General features: G+C 59.6%; 2 protein-coding genes across 11 annotated transcripts in view; one reads left to right on the plus strand and one right to left on the minus strand.

Annotated features, from left to right (window-relative positions):
* Positions 1 to 584: 584 nt before the first annotated feature.
* On the minus strand, positions 585 to 10,432 carry SPACA9 (sperm acrosome associated 9). Of its 8 annotated transcripts, XM_059141300.1 has the most exons (7): positions 10,237 to 10,432; positions 9,802 to 9,873; positions 9,487 to 9,609; positions 8,512 to 8,663; positions 4,857 to 5,036; positions 2,388 to 2,590; positions 758 to 1,727 (listed from the first exon to the last, which is right to left on the minus strand). In XM_059141300.1, the coding sequence occupies exons 5-7, from the start codon at positions 4,998 to 5,000 to the stop codon at positions 1,454 to 1,456; spliced, it is 621 nt and encodes a 206-aa protein (XP_058997283.1). In that variant the 5' UTR covers positions 5,001 to 5,036; positions 8,512 to 8,663; positions 9,487 to 9,609; positions 9,802 to 9,873; positions 10,237 to 10,432; the 3' UTR covers positions 758 to 1,453. The 8 variants fall into 8 exon arrangements, with proteins under 8 accessions (XP_058997289.1, XP_058997283.1, XP_058997282.1 ...); XM_059141306.1 differs by lacking the exon at positions 9,487 to 9,609 and adding an exon at positions 585 to 656 and having other exon boundaries at positions 1,580 to 1,727; positions 9,802 to 10,431; XM_059141299.1 differs by lacking the exon at positions 9,487 to 9,609.
* Positions 10,433 to 10,520: 88 nt separating this feature from the next.
* Positions 10,521 to 15,895, plus strand: part of AK8 (adenylate kinase 8) — a 114,576-nt gene continuing 109,201 nt past the window's right edge. Inside the window, exons 1-2 of one of the 3 annotated variants that reach the window (XM_059141294.1) lie at positions 10,521 to 10,740; positions 13,067 to 13,151. In XM_059141294.1, the coding sequence (XP_058997277.1) occupies positions 10,657 to 10,740; positions 13,067 to 13,151 (169 nt within the window). In that variant the 5' untranslated portion in view covers positions 10,521 to 10,656. Of the gene's footprint in view, positions 10,741 to 10,779; positions 11,349 to 13,066; positions 13,152 to 15,895 lie in introns of those variants that run through there. The other 2 variants (XM_059141295.1, XM_059141296.1) reach the window with 2 other exon arrangements.

The raw sequence follows: 15,895 nt of genomic DNA on the forward strand, positions 1-15,895 counted from the left end.
CTGCTTGTGATCTCTGTCTGTCAAATAAATAAATAAAATCTTAAAAAAAAAAAAAATACAGGTCTTTCAGGTGCCCAGGTGACACGGAAGTCATCGAGAGCTTATTGGTCACGTGCTGTGAGCGTGCCAGGGAAAGTGCAGCCGGCACCCCCCGCCTTCCTTCCCTTACGCTGTCGGGTTTGGAGGGAGGCGGGGAACCACCTCAGACAATGGTTCGACCAGCCTGGCCTCTCCATCTCTTCCTTGGAGCAGCCACTTCCAGCTGCTCCGGAAGCCGGTGTGCTCGGCCCGTGTTAATGGCAGAAGCAGCTCTCGGAGAGAAAGACTCAGAGGTGGCAGTGTTTATTCCACCTGGAAAGCTCAGGTGTCTGTTCAGATTCTTGTCTGAACAGCTTCTAGCTATGGAAGGCCAGTCAGGAGCTGGGCTGTGGCCTCGACACGAGCCCCTAGAGCAAGAGTCTGCGGTGGGTGCTCCCAGCCCGTGCTTCCGTTGCTTGTGAGGCCACCGGCCAGTGTCCTCTGAGGTCTGAGGGTGAACGTTGCTCTCTGTAAGGAATAATTCTCAGAAACCCGAGCCAGGCAGAAAAGTGGGAGAACACTTTTTATTCTTGTCGGTCGCCCCCGAGGAAGCAAGAATACAGAAGCTAGGTCGCCCCCTGCGAAGGGAAAAGCCGACAGTCAGCCAGCACTTCCAGCAAGCTCAGAAGCCAGAGACACATTTTAACCAACTGAGCCACCCAGGCGTCCCTAGAGAGACACATTTTAGAACGTCGGGGCCGAGACTGTGTTGTGGACAGCAGGACACGGTCCTTGCACAGGAGCCACGAAGTCAGAATTCTTCCAGCTTCTCTCATGGTCTCCCTCTCCCAAGTAAAGGAGAGCAAAGGCAGGTTCGTTCCCCTTCGGGTTTTGGCCCGGAGACCTGATCACACCGAGGAAGGCCACTGTGCTGGCCCTCCGCGCCCCCGCAGGCCAAGTAGCCGGGCCTTGCCTGCAGTTGCCACAGTGGCGGGAAAGGTGCCGATAGGCCTCCAGCTCGACAGCTCAGCCCGAAAGCCGGACCTGCAGCGTGGCCAGGCCTGGCTGGGTGCGGGCTGGGAACCCCCAGAGCACCCGGGCAGGCCGCTGGCCCCAGCTCTCTGCAGCCTCCCCGGGACACCCTCTTGCAACAACACTGGACGTGGGGTCCTTGTCGCTGGCACAGAACCCGACACTCAGAGGTGGGGAGAGCTTAGCAGTGAAAGAGAGGGAGAGAGGTTCTTGACAGTACATTGGGCAAGCTCTCTGGGGTTCATCTGTGGCGGGGAGTGCAGGGGCCGAAGGATGGATCAGCCGGTGGAGACCGAATTAAGTGACCAAGCGCCCTACGGGCCGCGCCAGGTTGCCGGCTCTGAGTTAGAGTCTCCCGCCGGGTGGTCTCCAGGGAGGTTTGGAACATCCTCTGTCCTTCCCCCTAGGCCTGGGGCTCTTTTATAAGTGGCCTACATTTGTGCTTTCTTAACCGAGGCTGGGAGCCTGCGGTCCAGGGGGGACGAGCGGCCGCACCGGCGGCTTCCTGGTGTGCCCGGGTCTCACTCACGTGCTGTAGGGCTTTGCGGGGCAGCTTCTCCGAGTGGGCGACCCACTCTTTCATTAAGTCCAGGACGATGGGGATGAGGCTGACGATGCCTCCGTAGTGGTTTCTGGCCTCGTCGCAGCTCAGGTGGTTCACCACGTCGTGCGGGTACCTGCGGGGCGGCAGGAGGGGCTCCGTGCAGACCGGGGCAGGTTCTGGTCCTGGACGCCCCTCACAGTCCCCGGGGGAGGCTTCAAGCCGTGCAGGCCTGGCCGCAGTCTTTACCGAACCGTGTGGTTCGGCGGGCTCGTGGCCCAGGAGCCCCAGCTGATCCGGCCGCGAGGGGCAGGACTCAAACCCCTGTCAGGGACGCTGGAAACCTGTAACTGCTCCAAAACGTGCTGGTTCGTCCCGCCGCCTCCTCTCCAGCCCAATAACTCAACAGTGTGCTCCAGAGCAGGGCGCCCTGGGCTGAGGGCCGCCAGGGCATGGAGTCGGAGCCGCACACACTGCCCTAGTTGGGGCTTCTCAGTGGGCTTCTGGGAAACTTGGGCCCTGCAACCCCCTTCCCTTCGCCCAGTGCCAGGTCCAGGGAGAGGGCTCAGGTCCCGCTCTAAAGCAGCCTGTGGGGTTGGCCCCTCCAGTAAGCCGGTGGGCCTGGGTTTCCCACTGGGGCAGCGGGTCTGGACGGTCGCCACAGGCTCTGTCCGTGGGATGTACCTGCCCTCTCCCCGGAAGCCTGCTCCCTCCTGCGGGGCCCCTCCCGTCCCCGCCCGCCTCGCTCCCCTGCGCCTGCGCACAGGCCACTGGAACAGGCCCAGAAGGGACTTACTTGGCTCTGAGGCTGCTCAGGTCGTTGCTCTGGCTAACGAGGGATTTGCATTTCTCAAGCAGGTTGTTGGTGACTGGGGTGCCAGAGTGCAGGGCTTCGAAGTGCTGACACAGCTTGTTCAGCTCTGCGCAGATGTCCAGGAACATGAGCAGAATCCGCCGGTCCGTGGAGTTGTTGCAGTAATGCTCCGTGTAGCTCTGCACCTGCGAGGACATGCACGGCGGGAGCTCGGGGCACCGCCACGCCCCAGCCCTCCCACCCTCCCGGAGCCGCGGGGACCGGTCACCCCGAAGTGTCTAAACGCAGAGCCACTGCCTGCAGTCACACTGACGGAGGGTCCCGGGCGCCATGCAGGCCGGGCCTCGCTGCACACAACTCGCTCCCCGAAACCCCACGCACCGGGCGCCTTCTGCAGTTCTCAGTTTGCCCGTGACCGTCGGGGGCTCCGAGGTGAAGAACTTGCTCTGCCGGCAGTGAATGTGGCCAGGCAGCACCCCCTGCCCCGGCTCGGGCTCTGAGCCCCGCCAACACCTGAAGCAGAGAGCACTGCTCCCTGACCTTGGATGCCACAGGCCCACGCGGGACCCACTGCGGGGCACGGAGAAGACACTAGAATCCTCTGAAGATTCATTGTCCTGTGTTTCCAAGGCAGAGGAAGGCGGGGACAGGGGAGCCGGGAGAGGGTCATCCGTAGAAGAAAATGTAGTCTTTACCTCAAACCACACGCCCCGACATCGACTCTAGGAGGAAGCGCTGAAGTGCCAAAACAGAATGAAAGCTCCCTGTGACCGTGTTCCGGATGCAGGAGTTGGGACGCCTTTCTCAGGTCATTAAAGGTGTTGAGAACAGGGAGACGGCTAACCCACTTTCAACCCACTCCTTGGCGGGGAGCCGAGGTCCTTCCTGGGCAAGGGCTCTTCCTCTCTAGGCAGCCTCGGGCCCCGCTGCCCCCATCGCTCTGGTTCTGAGGTCAGGCAAGCCAGGAGGCCTGGCCTTGGGCCGAGGAGGAACTGGTTCCCGTCCAGGCAGGATTCACCGGCCCATTTCCCAGACACAGGCCCTACCTGTGACAAGTGGGTGGCCGGGGGATTCACCTCCCTCCTCTAGCAGCCAGAACATTCTATGTCTACACCAGGGTTTTCTGGCTGCTGCTGGTTGCCCTTCTGTTGCCGGGGGAGGTCTTCCCCAGTGATCTGAGCGGTTCCGAGTGCAGCGGCTCTGTGCTGGGGCAGAGGCTCCAGCAGCTTCCCTATCTGCCGCGGAGGGCGAGGGGGGCCTGGCCTGCAGGGTGACTCCAACAGAGTCACTGGGCTACTGGTGTGTGTGCGTTGGTCACCTCTGGGTAACCCAGGTCCGGGGATGGCAGGGTGAGGCCCCAGAGTCCACGCTTCCCCTGGAGAGTCAATCCCTGGGGCCACTGTGTACCAAGAGCCTTTGCTGAACTGAAGGCGAGAGGGCCACTCCCTGTGCCCATGAGGGGCTGGGGCCACTGAGCGCTGAGGCAGAGTCGAGCAGAGGCGGGGGCAGGGTGAGGGTCTCAGATGCTCCTTCCTGACACTGAAAACCTGTCCAGTGGCCTTGGAAGTCTGAGCCTTTGGGGAATGGGCCACAAAAAGGATGTAGCTACTTGACTGCCAAATAGTTCAGGGGAAAGAGGCTATTTTCTGTAGGTTTGAAAAATGTTCAAGTTAAAAAATCGAGAGAGGCTTTTACATCTATTAAGAAAGTTTCTGAAGGATGCTGCTGGCAGGGCTCCTGCTCTCTGTGGGTCTGTGCGCTTCTCCTAAGCAGGTTGGAGCTCTAGTGCCCACCCCCGCCCCACCCCGTGAGCCGCTGGCCTTCTACACGCTGACTCGTGGGCCCGCAGCAGGTCTGCAGTTGGGACGTCCCTAGGTGTGCGCTACTGGCTGGAAGGTGAGCTCGGTCTCGAGGCCTCCAAGTTCTGCAGAGCACACTGGGATGGCAGCTAACCCACGAGGACACCAGGTTCAGTGAAAAGGTTTGCAGATGGGGCTAGAGGGCGGAGCAATGTGCTTGGCCCCTCGCAGCTTCTCAGACCCCACTAGCGTCGGACAGCCAGGACCACAGGCGTCAGACGCTGGCTGAGTCTCCCTCGTGATCTCCCTAAATCCGCAAACGCCCCGGAGGTTCTCACTCTGCAGCGCAGACAACGGGGCACAGGTGCCTCCGGGCTGGCGGTCACAGAGGGCACGTGGTGCCGAGCCGGGACCTGAACCCTGGCCGCCAGTCTGCAGCCCGTGTTTGTAACCCCTCCTCACGGGCCTGGGGAGGGGACGCCTGGCGCGTTCCACTAGTTAGGCTGCGAGTCCCGTCTCTGGCACAAAGCTGCTTGCCCGCCCCCCCCCGGGCCTCAGTTTCATCTTTTAAGCAAGGTATTGCCCAGGAAACCTGCGCCTGGCAGGCCCGCAAGGGCCCGGCCCCACCGCCCGTCAGCCCGGGAGCCGCCACCTGTCCGATGCTGGAGATGGGCCGGATCTTGTCATGCGCGTTCTCCCTGCAGCGCTCCAGAGCGGCGACGAAGGTGAACTGCTGCTGCTGGAAGAGCTTGTACTTCTGCTCGATGTTTCGGAGAGACTCCTTCACCTCGTTCATGGTCGTCCTCCGCCGCACTCACAGGAGAAGGGGGATCTGTGCGGAGGAAGAGCGCGGGGCTGAGGCCCCCGGGCACAGGCTGCACACCCAGCTCTGGAGTCCCAGACCAGCCTGCCTAGGCCCCCTGGCGGGGGGGGGGGGGAGCACCGTGCTCACTGCAGATCCTCCAGGCCGTTCAAGACAGAGCAGAGCCTGACCCATGTCCCTGTACGCTCCCAGGACATGTTGTCATCAGCTGTGACTTTCTTCCCTCAAGTGTGGGCAAGATTACTCTGGTCCCGAGTTTCTCCAGTCCGTGGAGACACGCACACACATACACACACACAGCCTCCAGTGCCTTCCTGTGCTGTCAGCCATAGAGGGCATCACAAAACACATCCCAGAAAATTAAATCTGTGACTATCCCTTTGGACCAAATCATTTTAAAACATCTGCCTCTTTGCAATTGGTGGGAAAGTCTAGGGATTGTTTCCAGTGGGCCAAGTAGAGGAAGAGCCTGTACTAGGGGGTCGAGTGTGGAAAGATGCAGTTTCCCTGCTCTGTGCTTGGGTCAGGAGCCCTGATCTCAGGCCAGCACATTCTCAGGGCAGGGGCTGGCCCTCGGCAACTACTCCCTGCCTCCCACGTGCATTGCGGGAATGAGCCTGTTGGGAAACATGAACACCGCGGGGCGTGCTCTCTTTTGGTGCCTCACAGACTGTCCCTGGTGTGGCTCAGGTAGTCCACAAGGTGTCTAGATTCTTCTGTGAACAGAGAAGGCTGTGGCTTCTGCTCTCTGTGACATCATGGTTTTGCTGAGCCCATGCCAGAAGCCCAGGTCCCAGGTCCCAGAAGGCCAGAACCGGAAGAGAACCCAGGCGGTGAACGCCCCCCCTTAGCTCCGGGGGTGGGCGACTGAAGTCCAGGTGTCACAGCGAGCTTGTCAGACACAGCCTAGGTCCCAGGCTTCCTGACACCGAACCAGAGTCCTCAAGGCTGCCCCAGCTGCCGCGCCTCCACCACGAGGCACCTGCACTTCCTGTGCCCTGCGTGAGCGGGGTTCAGAGGAGGCTGAGCCAGGCTAGGGTCCAAGTGAGTCGCTGCAAGGGCCGGGTGGGGCCGGAGACATCCCAGGCTTCCCGGCAGGTCCCAGGTAGAGAGGAATGAGCCCGAGGGAGACAGGAGGCCGTTTCTTTCTGCTGTGTCTCCCTTAGCATCCGGAACCCATGGCAGGGCTGGAGCAGGGAGGGCGTCTCCGTGCCGAGAAGACGGATGGAAGGAAATGCAAGAACAGACGAGAAGATGGTCTCCAGGACGCACTGGGGGAAGGGGGCGGGATGGGCCCTGATAACGGTCCCCTGTGAACCTCATGGGTCAGGAACATTCAGGAGCCGTGCCCAACTCCACCCCCTATCCCCACCCTGGGGGCCACCATGCCTGTTCGCTCCCTGTGACTGCGGCTCCATGGGGGTGGGGGACCTGGGCCAGGGCCGGGAAGGGCGCCGGTGTCTCCCACTCAGTCCCTTGCCCATTGTGGGTGAGCGGGAGGGGAGCCTGGGTTGTGGGGAGGCGGTGGGGGCCCGCTGTTTGTCAGACACCCGGACCACCTGCCAAGGACCCCTATCCCCTGCCCAGAGGCGGTGGGTTGGACGTGGTGAAATGTGGCAAGGTTCTAGGGTGGGCCCCCCATGGCATAGGCTCACCAGGTAGGTGAGGCCGGTGAGCCACGCAGTGTGAAATTTCGGGGGACACCGCAGAGCCCAACAATTGAGTCAGGTAAAAATATTTCACATGCTACTTGAAGAAATAAAAGTTAATACCAAAAAAGTCCACAAAGTACCTGAATTTTACATAAACGCAGGAAGGGATCCAGTGCTGGGAACAAGCAATATTGATCCCGTCTTTAAATTTTTAATAGTTGACTCTTGATGGATTTTTTCCATTTATTTTGATTTTTTAAAATGTTATTCGTCCCGATTACAGGGGCTTGGGGCCCCCTTTACATTCTGTGCCAAGGCAACTGCCTTACTTGTCTCAGTTTGCCTAGTTTGGGCCTGGGGCTTACAGGTGCCGTGGGGCTGAAGGCCTAGAAAAGTCGGAGCCCAGCACACAGGTGAGTCTCTGGGGACGAGGGGGAGCACGTGCTCTCAGCCTGGCCTTCCCTCATTAATACTCAGTGCTGTTGTGGGTGGTTAAGAACCCAAGCCCTGGAGTCCCATAGTCCCGGGTTCAAATCCTGGTTTCCCTACTTCTTGCCAGCCTCGGGGTGAGCCTCCGAGGGCCAACATGCTGTTGGGAGAGGACAGGGCCAGCCTCCAGCCTTGAGGTGGTGAGGTGGCAGGTGGCAGAGGTGGTGAGGTGGCAGGTGGCAGGTGTGGAGCCCAGGGCCCGGAATGAGGCAGTGTCTGGTTGCCAGGGCGGTCAAAGCGCTGGGGTTACACGGTGTGTGCACAATCATGGAAGCGTGCCACGGCAGGTGTGCTGTGCACCCTGAAAGCCGCAGAGGCTGCTGAGGGCTTGACCTCAAAGGAGAGAGAGGTGGGGAGGGTGGGCAGAGGGGCAGGGACCCTGGCTAGAGGCTGGGCGGGGGTTATGTGGCAATATTGTGAGCAAGCACAAAAGGCACTGGACAGGGTAAGGCCGAGGGACCCCGAGTGCCAGACAAAGCTAGGAAAACCACTGGAAGCCAAAAGGGGTAAGAAGCATGTCATAAATTCATTCGTTCATTCATTCTGCAATGCCTCCCATATGCAAGACATCATTTTGAGTGCTGGGTATACACAGCATCGAGACAAGATCCCCTTCCCTGGAGGGATTTTATCTTTCAGAGTGGGAGGCGGAAAGTAATGAGTAAACAAACCTTGTTTTAGATGCTAAAGAGAAAAGGAAGCAGGGCAGTGGGACGGGTGTGTTGGGATGAAGGGCTTCACAGTCTACAAGAGGGTCCTTTGCAGGAGGGATGGGGCGACTAGCGCCATGCTCCAGCCCTCGGGGAAATCCTCAACACCCACCCAACCCATCTAACAGCAGATACCCTCCAGGGGGCCCTTGGACAACCCTGGCCATGCATCAAGTCCTCACCTATGAAGGAACCATGATTATCCACAAGTGACAGATGACAAAGCTGAGGTTACCCAGCTAGGAGAAGTGAGCAAACCAGGATTCTGCATTCAGCTCTGCCTGACTTACAGTCTGGGCTTTCGGACAGCTCCCTCCCCACTCTGTGATGGTCCAGAGACAGACATGCCAGATATCAGACTGACCAGGGCTGGGAGCAGGTGGGTTGGCTTGAGGGAATACCAAAGTCCTGAAAAGCTGCCTGAACCCTCCTACTGTCCCACCTACTGGCTGGACCCCTGGGCCTTATTTCCACTCCTGTTGAGACTTTTCTCTGTTCCCCATCCCCTACGGGGCTTCCCTATGTGTCTGACTTCCTGCCGCCCTCCTGGGGCTTCCCGGGGCGGTTAAGTTCTCTAAGGCTACAGCACTACCTTGGCTGGTGGCCCCAAGAGCCCCTGAGAGCAAAACTGACTTGGTTCTTGATCCTAGCGACTTGTGACATGCAGGCCAGGAATGTCCTGAGAAGAGCTGTAACAAGCTATCCAAAGTGATCGGCCCTTGAACAAGCCTCACTGCAGCCAAATCAGTGTGGATGAAAGGCACAGAGTGCAGGCACTTCTCGATCTGGGGGAGGAGGAAGGAAAAAATGATTACCCCATAGGTTTTAGGCTTTAATTGATTTGTATTTTTCCAGGCTGCTAAGGAAGATTAAATCGTGGTACGAAAAGCGCCTAAGGCTTAAAATAAATGAGGAGAAAGGCAAGTCATTTCAGAAATGTCCAGGAAGCAAACTGAACCTCTCCAGTGCAAATTGAGGGTTTGGTTGGTGTGCTCTTTGTTTGGGGGGAGGCAGCTCCCTCTTCTTCCCTAGCTGTCTCTGCGGTTGGCTTTCACGAGCCAACCCAGGTGCATGCCTTGAGGAAGCAGCTCTGAGGGGAGGAGGAGGAATGGCAGCCTTTGCCATTGGAGGGCATGTCGCTGGGCAAGTGGCTGGTGGTAACGGCTTTGGCTAGGAGTCAAGATGCCAGTCCTGGCTCTGCCTTTGCTTAACAAGTGAACTTAGCCAAGAATTTCCCCCTTTCTGGGCCTCTGTTTATCCAGCTGTGAAATCAGGGGGTTTGGATTAGAAGATCTTCAAGGGGACTTCTGATTTTAATGCTTCACGGTCAAGAACTGAAGCATTAAGTCATTCATGACTGGAAGTCTCACTCAGCCAACTACTTTTCACCATTCGGATCCTCCAATTTCTTAGCGGTAAAATGGGAATGAAAGTACCTACTTCTCAGGGCAGGTGCAAAGGTCAAACGAGGTAATATGGCTAATAGTAGCCCCTATGCCTCGTGCACTTCCTACACAGCAGTGACCCATACTTCGGGTATGCTAGCTCCGGAATCCTTCCTATACGCCCCACCTCACAGCCGGGGAAAGAGGCACAGAGCGGGCTCACCAGGCTAAGAGCCAGGACTTGAACTCGGGGCGATCTGTACTGACAATGTCAGATGTTCTGTCTGACTGTCTGTCCATAGTTTTGTTAAGAACACCGAGGGCTCAAAACCAGGAGTAGCTCCTCCTAAAAATGGCAACAGACAAAAGCCAGAGCTCCCAGTTCAGTGCTGTCGGACGCCAGGCTGCCCTGACCCACCGGGACCGGTGCGCCGCCCGCGCTCCTTCCCTCCACCACCTCCCACCCGACCCCGACCCCCTCCCTTCCCTTCCCCCGGCCCGCTTTCCTCTGGCTGGTGCTAGAGCGCCCTTCACTTACAGAGCGTTCTGAAGCTGGAGTGCCTCCGAGGGTGTCTGGGGCCCCGGAGGGGCGGGGAGGCCCTTGCCGGGGCTGGGGAGGCGGATGGGTGGGGTGGGGAGGTCGGTGAGAAGGGGCGGGGCCGCGGCCCGATTGTTCCCGTGGGTGCCATAGCAATCGGGTCACGTGGCAGGCCCGCCCCACCCCGTAAGCCAAGGCCTCCGCGACCCAGGGACTCCCCTACTTCTTCAAACCGTTCCCCAGCTTCTCTTCATTTTAAAGACGGGGAAACTGAGGCCCAGAGAGCAGAGCTAGGCGGCCCTCGGAGCTCCCAACGCCCGGGTCGGGGTGCGATGGCGGAGCCAGCGCAGGACCCGCCTCCCGTCCCCTCGGTTCGGGGTCGGGGGGGTTGACGTGACCGTGGGCGTCCCAGCCCCGGGGGTCCTCCCGAGGCACCTCTGGTCCTAGAAGGCCACTGCTGGAGCGGCCCGAGGGGTCCTGCTGAGACGTGCAGACGGCGGAGCGAGGCCGGCGCGGGGAAGCACCTGCCCCGGGGAAGCACCGGGCCCCCGACGGCTGAGCGCGCGGGCGGGGGAGCCGGGGACCAGGCCCCGCTCCAGCTTCGCGGGCCGGCGGCCGCGCGCTGATGACGCAACGCGGCGGCCCTAGCGACGCGGTCTCCAGGGAGCGGGCTTGTACTGATGACGCAACGCGGCGGCCCTAGCGACGCGGTCTCCAGGGAGCGGGCGCGTACTGATGACGCAACGCGGCGGCCCTAGCGACGCGGTCTCCAGGGAGCGGGCGCGTACTGATGACGCGGCGGCGCGCCGGCCCTAGCGACGCGGTCTCCAGGGAGCGGGCCCGCGGCCGGGCGGCATGGACGCGACCACCGCCCCGCACCACATACCCCCGGAAATGCCCCAGTACGGGGAGACGTACCACGTCTTCGAGCTGATGCAGGTGACCGGGGCAGCCCCGTCCTGTCGCGGCACCGGGCGCCGGCCGGGAGCCTCCGTCGCGAGAGCGGGGCGCGCAGCGGCGACCCCGCCGCGGAGGGGCGTCCCACTCCTGTACCGCCGGGCCCCGACGGGTGACTGGGTCGGAGGACGCCCTTGCCCCTAACCTGCGGACCCAGGACGGGGGAAGGGGGCGGGCCACTCGGCCAGCATTGGGTCCCGGCTCCCGCCGGCCGCTCCATGGCCTGGACCAAGTCCCATTCGCTTCTCCGTTCGGCAGCGGTGCAATGCCAGGTTGCAGGAGCTGGTCTTCGGGGGGGCCCCTCCCGCACTGACAGTCCCCAACCTGTCTGCAGTGGTGCTTTCTGAGCTGCGGAATGTCCCGGTTCAAGGTGACATCGCGGTCCCCAGACGGCTGCCTCCCGGGACAGCAGCATTTCGCACGTGGCCTGTCTTCATCAGGGCCAGGAGTTCCCGCCGCTTCCAACCTCTCCTGCTGGGCGTCTGACTCCACTGGGCCCTCTGGCCCTGGGTGCACTTTGGCAAAGCCCCGCTTCTTCTGGTGGCCCTTCGGCACCTCCCAGCAAAGGCTTTCGGGAGCTGCACTGAAAGGTCTGTCCCTCCGACGGTGTGAGGGCCAAAGGGAAGCGGGGGCCCAGTTTCCAGAGCATTTGCTCCTCCAGATACAGACTATCCCCAGAGGGGTCACCCGTGCTCTTTGAGCCTCTGACCCGCACATGTGAGAGCAGAGCTCAGACAGACCATCGCCATGTCTCCAGCAACCACAGGCTTCCTTTGGGAAGTGTTAACTGGCAGAGGGAGGGAGAGAGAGTTCTCTGAAACCAAGCAGCCCGCCTAAGAAAACGGCCACAGGCAGGCTGAGCAGCTCCCCAGGGGCGCTGTGTCTCCTGCTGGTGGGGTGGAGCAGTCCGCAGGCGCTTTCGCTCCAGGATGTCGAGTCCTTAGTCATCTGTGCGTGCTCCCTCCGTGGGGTTTACACTTTTTATTTTCAAATAATTTCAGACCCAGGGGATGTTAGAAAGATAGTACAGAGTTCTGAGGTACCCTTCCCCAGTGCCGCCTGCGAAGACCATGGAGCCTCACTCCTCGGCATTCACAGTTGTACGAGACAGTTCAGCGGATGGAGTCCTTATCTGGATCTCCTCCGTGTTTACCTGCCCTTCTTACGCTGTTGTGTGTGCACGGTTCTAGGACGTGTTACCACGTGTATCGATTCACAGAACTACCACCACGATCCCACTTTCACGCAGTCGTTTCTTGAAATCAACCCATTGAAAAAGAGTTAACCTGTTTTACTTCCTGCTAAGCAATATCCTTGATATCTGAGGTTCCCTGATACACATTCGATACACAACTGTTTAATAGTGAAATAGAACCACTCCTCGGTGAACCACCTAGAATCATCTCACCCTGTCTCCACAGTGAGAGCCGACTAGAGGCCTGGGCCAGCTGGACCTTCCAGCAGCTGGGGAAGCCAAGGCTTGGGGAAGGGAAGGGACTGGCTGGTGAGGTGCAGAGGGGAGCTAGGACTTCTCATGTCCCTAAAGGAAGCTTCTTACTGCACCAGCGCAGATCCTATTACCTACCCAGTTCTTTCTGTGCCTCTTGTTCTGGAACCGTGCAAGGTGCTTTTCCTTGGAATTAAATGGCCAGACTATCCCAGGACTGTTTAGAGCCCAGGCTGGTAAATATTCTCTCCCACCCCGGAAGGACACGGGTAGCAGTGGTGGCCATGCGCCCCGGCAGACATCGGCTTTGGGCACCTACTGTGAGTGTGCCCAGCACCGGGACAAGGGTGAGGCAATAACGGGGACACACAGGGGCTGCAGGAGCATGTGACAGGATTTATCTAGTGAGTGTGATCAGAAAGGTGTGTTTTCATGGAGACTGGAGGACTCAGGGGGACAAGTGTTCTAAGCTGAGGGAACAGCATTTGCTAAGGCTCTGAAGAGCACACGAACATGGTGCATCACGAGAACTGAGAGAAGGCTAGTCTGAGCAGCACAGATGGACAGAGGGGAGAGTGGGCCTGCCTGTTTGGAGGCTGGGGTGCAGTCCTTCCACGTGTCTGCCTGGCGATACCCTACGGCCCTTCCGTCATGCCTCTGCTCATGGGGACCCAAGCAGATGGCACCTGGAACAGGGGCGGGATCCCAAGTTCAAGGCAGGTTTGGTGGATGTGGTGGAGAAATCAGGCCCCGTAGCCCATATTGGTAGCAACCAGGATTCTGGGCGGCCTGAGCCTGAGCCTGGGGATCTGGATGCCCATGCAGCTGTTAACCACCTGGATGTCTGCCCTGTGCCCACAGAACATGCTGGAGCAACTCCTGATCCACCAGCCCAAGGACCCCATCCCATTCATGATCAAGCACTTGCAACAGGACAACGATAATGGTGAGCCATTGGGCCTCCTCCCCCTCCCCCTCCTCCTGCTTGACAGCTACGAACCACTCTGTCCTCTGTGTCTGGGGGGGGCGGGGCTGGGCAGAGTGGGGAGGGGTTTTGACAACTTGGGGTGGTGGCTGATTGAAAAATGCCTGCATTTCTTTGGGGGGGGGGCACAGCTTAAAAATTCTCTTGCCAAGTTATTAAAACGAAAACCTCCAAACAGCCCATGGAATCAATTATTAATGCTTTCGTGGGTCCCATCTGATCTCGCCTGTTGGGTTTAAGCTCTGTGATGACTTCACTTGTCAGGTGTAAATTTGGTTTCTGGGCTACCTGGACAGGCAGCACTTGGGTCTTCCTGATGGTCTCATGACTGGTGCGCTTAGGGAGTGCCAGAGCTCCCCCAGATGTCGGTCCAAGTGCTGGTCGGCTGGACCCAAAGCCAGCGCTCAGGACCAGGGAGCAGAGTGGGGGGCGCTCCATTCCACGGTTGATTTGCCAAGTGGAGGGAGGCTCATTCCCGTCCCGTGTGAGCTGTCGGGGAGAACGGGTGTCTGGGAGCTTTGATGTTTCTTTCATTGGCGCTCTGGCCGCTTTGAAGGAGATACCAGCATACCCGTGAAATTAGCACTTGGCGCAGCTGAACGGGGCAGAGGCCTGAGATGCCCCATTGTGGGGTTTGCACACCTAAGATGAGAGAGGACGCTGAGCAGTTTAAAAACAGCTGCAAAGAAAGGGTGAGAGGGAGGAGACCCCCGGCCTGCAGGTGCCCTGGGCACAGCTGGCCTTTTCGGCGTGCCCCGCCCCCCAATCCTGACCTGTCTCAGGCTTGGCTTTTGAGCATCAGAGGGGCTGCTCGGGGACCAGGGCCATTTCAGCCACCTAAGCAGAGTGGCTCACCGAGAGCACAGCCGTGCCCGCCTTCCTGAGCCTCTGGTCAGGGAGACTCGAGAATTGGCGTTGGCTGTGAGCCCGTTTGCCCCAGGTGGGTGTGGAGCCAGGAGCACGGAGGGCCGGGAGAACCACTTTCTCAAGCTGTCCACCTGGCCTCCTTGTGTTCCTGGTGGGGTGACTGTGCCCCACAGAGACACCCCTAAGAGGCCTCTGTTCTCTGATGGGCTGTTTATTACCCGGCACAGGGGTGCAAGGTGGCTGCGTTCCTTCCCGGCGGTCCTGCCGCAGATGGCAGTGTCCTGGCTCGTACACCGGCTGTGCTTGGGTACGGGGCTGCAGGTCGGCGGGGTGCCGGCGGGTCCCGGAGCCTGCCTGCGGGGAGGGGCAGCAGGGGCCGCTTCCTCCTGCTCATTTTTTTTTTTTAAAGATTTTATTTATTTATTTGACAGAGAAATCACAAGTAGGCAGAGAGGCAGGCAGAGAGAGAGGAAGGGAAGCAGGCCCCCTGCTGAGCAGAGAACCCGATGTGGGACTCGATCCCAGGACCCTGGAATCATGACCTGAGCCGAAGGCAGCGGCTTAACCCACTGAGCCACCCAGGCGTCCCCCTCCTGCTCATTTGAAACATTCCGCTTTTGGGTCCGCGTACTGGGGCCCCGTGTGCACCAATGCCGAGCCCCAAACCTCATCAGCGCCCCCGCGGGAAGTTCAGGAGCTGGAATTTGAGGCCGGTTCTCACTGTACCTCCGTCGCGCTCCTCTGCGCGCAGACCCAGTCATCGGCCTGCCCGCCTCACCAGCACCTTCTTGTCGTGGGCTCGGGGCTGGCCTGACCGCCACCTCTGCCGCGTCCTCAGCACCCCTTCCACCGTCCTCAGCACCCCTCCATCACTCACGGTCTGCTTGCCGAGGCCACCTGCCTTGGAGCCTTGATTCCTTGTCCACACTACCCCGTCCTGTTGCTCCTCAGCGGGGCGAGGAACGCAGACGCGCCCCGTCTGACTCTGGCCGGGGCCGGCCTCCTACTCTCCTCAAGAGGCTGGACGCAGGGTTTTGGGCCTGATACTCTCCCAGGGAGCAGAGGTATTGGATCCCAGGAACCACGGTTTTGGGGGCTTGATTTGTTCCCACAGCCTCCGCGGCCTCTCCCAGGCCTTAGGCTGGCCGCTCTTCTGAGTGTTAGAGCACCCTTGCCCTTTCTGCTCGAGTCCCAACCACTAAATGAAGAGCAGAGACGGACACCTGTGGGTTCCCCCTGCTTCCCACACCCAGGCCTCTGCCAACAAGGGAAGCAAAACGTGGGGGAATGAGCGGAGGCTGGGCAGAAGAGCTTTCCCGAGTTTTCTTGGAGTGGGGGAAGCCGAGAGCAGTCTAACTCCGCTCTCGTGTGTTCTGGAAGAGGACAGTGGACAAGGGGAGGCCTTCTGACGTCCAGTGAGCATTTCCAGTGCCCTGGGCTGGTGAGTGAGGTGGTCTTGCCTCCTTCCAGCCATGCAGGGGCCTATGTTTACTGGAAGCTGGCGCTCAGCTCTTCTGCTTACTGGGCATGGTGTGGTGTGGGCAGAGGTTCCCGTGGCCGGTGGCTGGTGTAGAGGGAGAGAAGGCTCCAGACTCATCCCGGTGAGCTTGCACAGGAGGCAATGAGGGGAGCCCCCAGCACGGCGGGGCTGGCAGCCCCTTCGCCTCGAGAAAAGCAGATTTAGTACAAAGTGAGCATTTACAGTAGCCCTGGGCAATATTAAAGCAGGTGATGGTGTATATAATGGTATGTTGCGTTTTTTATCAAACGTTTGTCCAAGAAAGCTGTGTATTAGAGCTCCAATACCTAAGGGTTTTCTTGTGAATTTTAAATCATGC

The sequence above is a fragment of the Mustela lutreola genome, chromosome 12 (genome assembly GCF_030435805.1).
Source record: "Mustela lutreola isolate mMusLut2 chromosome 12, mMusLut2.pri, whole genome shotgun sequence".
NCBI lineage: Eukaryota > Metazoa > Chordata > Mammalia > Carnivora > Mustelidae > Mustela > Mustela lutreola.

Excerpts from the sequence above, each read along its gene's own strand:
- SPACA9 (XM_059141303.1), bottom strand. The coding sequence starts at position 5,000 with ATGAACGAGGTGAAGGAGTCTCTCCGAAACATCGAGCAGAAGTACAAG. Across the intron at positions 2,591-4,856 it reads CCATCTCCAGCATCGGACAG|GTGCAGAGCTACACGGAGCA; the intron begins GTGGCGGCTCCC and ends ATGTCCTCGCAG. Across the intron at positions 1,728-2,387 it reads CTGAGCAGCCTCAGAGCCAA|GTACCCGCACGACGTGGTGA; the intron begins GTAAGTCCCTTC and ends GCCGCCCCGCAG.